General features: G+C 21.2%; 1 protein-coding gene across 1 annotated transcript in view; it reads right to left on the minus strand.

Moving 5' to 3' along the window:
• Phum_PHUM388930 (uncharacterized protein) overlaps positions 1-957 on the minus strand; it is a gene marked incomplete at both ends in the record, with an annotated part of 3,460 nt that extends 2,503 nt beyond the window's left edge. The window contains 3 exons of the mRNA XM_002428481.1: positions 187-403; positions 493-563; positions 855-957. Of these exons, the coding sequence (XP_002428526.1) occupies positions 187-403; positions 493-563; positions 855-957 (391 nt within the window). The remainder of the gene's footprint in view (positions 1-186; positions 404-492; positions 564-854) is intronic.
• Positions 958-1,771: the final 814 nt, after the last annotated feature.

The following is a 1,771-nucleotide window of genomic DNA, read 5'->3' on the forward strand; positions in this document are numbered from 1 at the left end:
ACATTAGTCATTTCTTCTAGAGGCTTTTTACTATCTAAATTTATAATTAATTGTAATGTTTAATATCAAAAATTTTTTAATTTTTATAATAATAATTTTGAATTTATTTATGTACATAAAATTAATTATAATATTTAATTAAAATTTGTAAATTCAAAAAATTAAGTTTTGAACAGAAGATATTACCTTCATCGTCACTAAATTTTCCATCATTTTCTAAAAGAATTTTTCTCTGATATTTTCCAATTGAACAAAATTCACCATTTTTTTTTGTTTTTGTTGATTGATTTTGGCTGTCATTAGCATCAAAAAAATGAATATTTTTATCATATATTTTTGGATTTTTTTCCTTTAAACTGGATAAAGTTTTAAAAAAATCTTTATCCATTTTTTCTGTGAACTCCTAAAATGATTTTTTTTAAAAATCCACTTATTAATGAAGTTAAAATTTAAAAAAACAGACACTTTAAATAAATTATTTTAAATCCTTACTCTTCCATCTTCATCTTCTTCTTCTGAACTAGATGTATCTGACTGTGGACAATCTCCATACTTGTCTTTTACTAAAAAAAATAAAATTTGAAATGTTTAACTTAATGTTTATCGAAAACTTTACATAAACATATTTTTTTAATAACTTCATTCCAAAAAAACTTTAATTTTGCATAAAATATGTATATTTGAAAAACATTTTCATGCAAGTTAAAATATTTTTTAACTAAAAATTTTTGCAATCAAAATTTATAATAAATTTATTGAGTATTGAAAATTTTAAATTTATTTCATATGTAATTATAAATGTAAACCTAATTCAAATGGTTAAAATACACTAAAATATTACTGTTTTACTGTACATTTTTGAAGTTCTTCTCCTTGTCTCCATTTTTCATATTTTTGTGCATAAGCTTTATTTATTGTAAAATTAACGTCTCCCTCAGAATCGTCTAATAAATTCATTTTTTTTATAAACGTGGTTATTTGTTATGACCACAATTTTAAACACTCTACGCAATTATGGTATTCAAAGGAAAAATTTAAAGGAAAATTTCATAGATGTATTTACCTCACTTTTTTACGGATGTCATTTTTAAGGGAGAAATGAGGCTTTAATGTCGGAAATTTAAAAAAAAAAAAAACAAAACAAAATTATATAAAATAAATGATTTATATTTTTTTTAAAATAAAATAATTAGTATAATTAAGTAATTTTCAAATACCTACAAAAAATTATTTTACATGTACTAATTTTATTTGTGAATTGTACTAGTTTTATCTAATGATTTTATAAATTTCTTATGTTTCTTTCCTAGATGATTAACTAAATTCCAATACTCTTTAGTATTTGGATCCATATCTTCTAATGTCAAAGATGAACCTAAAAAAAAAAATTAAATTTATATATAATCCCTGATAAATATTGAAAAGCATGCATATTTTTAAAGACAATATTTAATGAAAAATTATTATAAAATATTTATTTAAATATTACCTAAGTGAAATTTCCATAACCATTCTGGATATTCTGAATCTGGCTTAATTTTTATATTTTCTCCTCCTTCTGTTAATAAATTTGTCCCACAAACTTGGCTAACCAATATTTTTGCATCAGTTTCGACAGGAATTTGTGAAGTAGATTTTATTCCCTCAGCTAGCAGTTTTTTTGCTTTTTTACCCAAGGCACTGACAACTGAAAAATACAAAAAATTTGTTTAATAGCATTACATTAAATTAATAAATAATTGAAATTCACATTACTGAAATAATTCACATT

Source organism: Pediculus humanus, genomic scaffold, assembly GCF_000006295.1.
Source record: "Pediculus humanus corporis 1103172107869 genomic scaffold, whole genome shotgun sequence".
NCBI classification, from domain to species: domain Eukaryota; kingdom Metazoa; phylum Arthropoda; class Insecta; order Psocodea; family Pediculidae; genus Pediculus; species Pediculus humanus.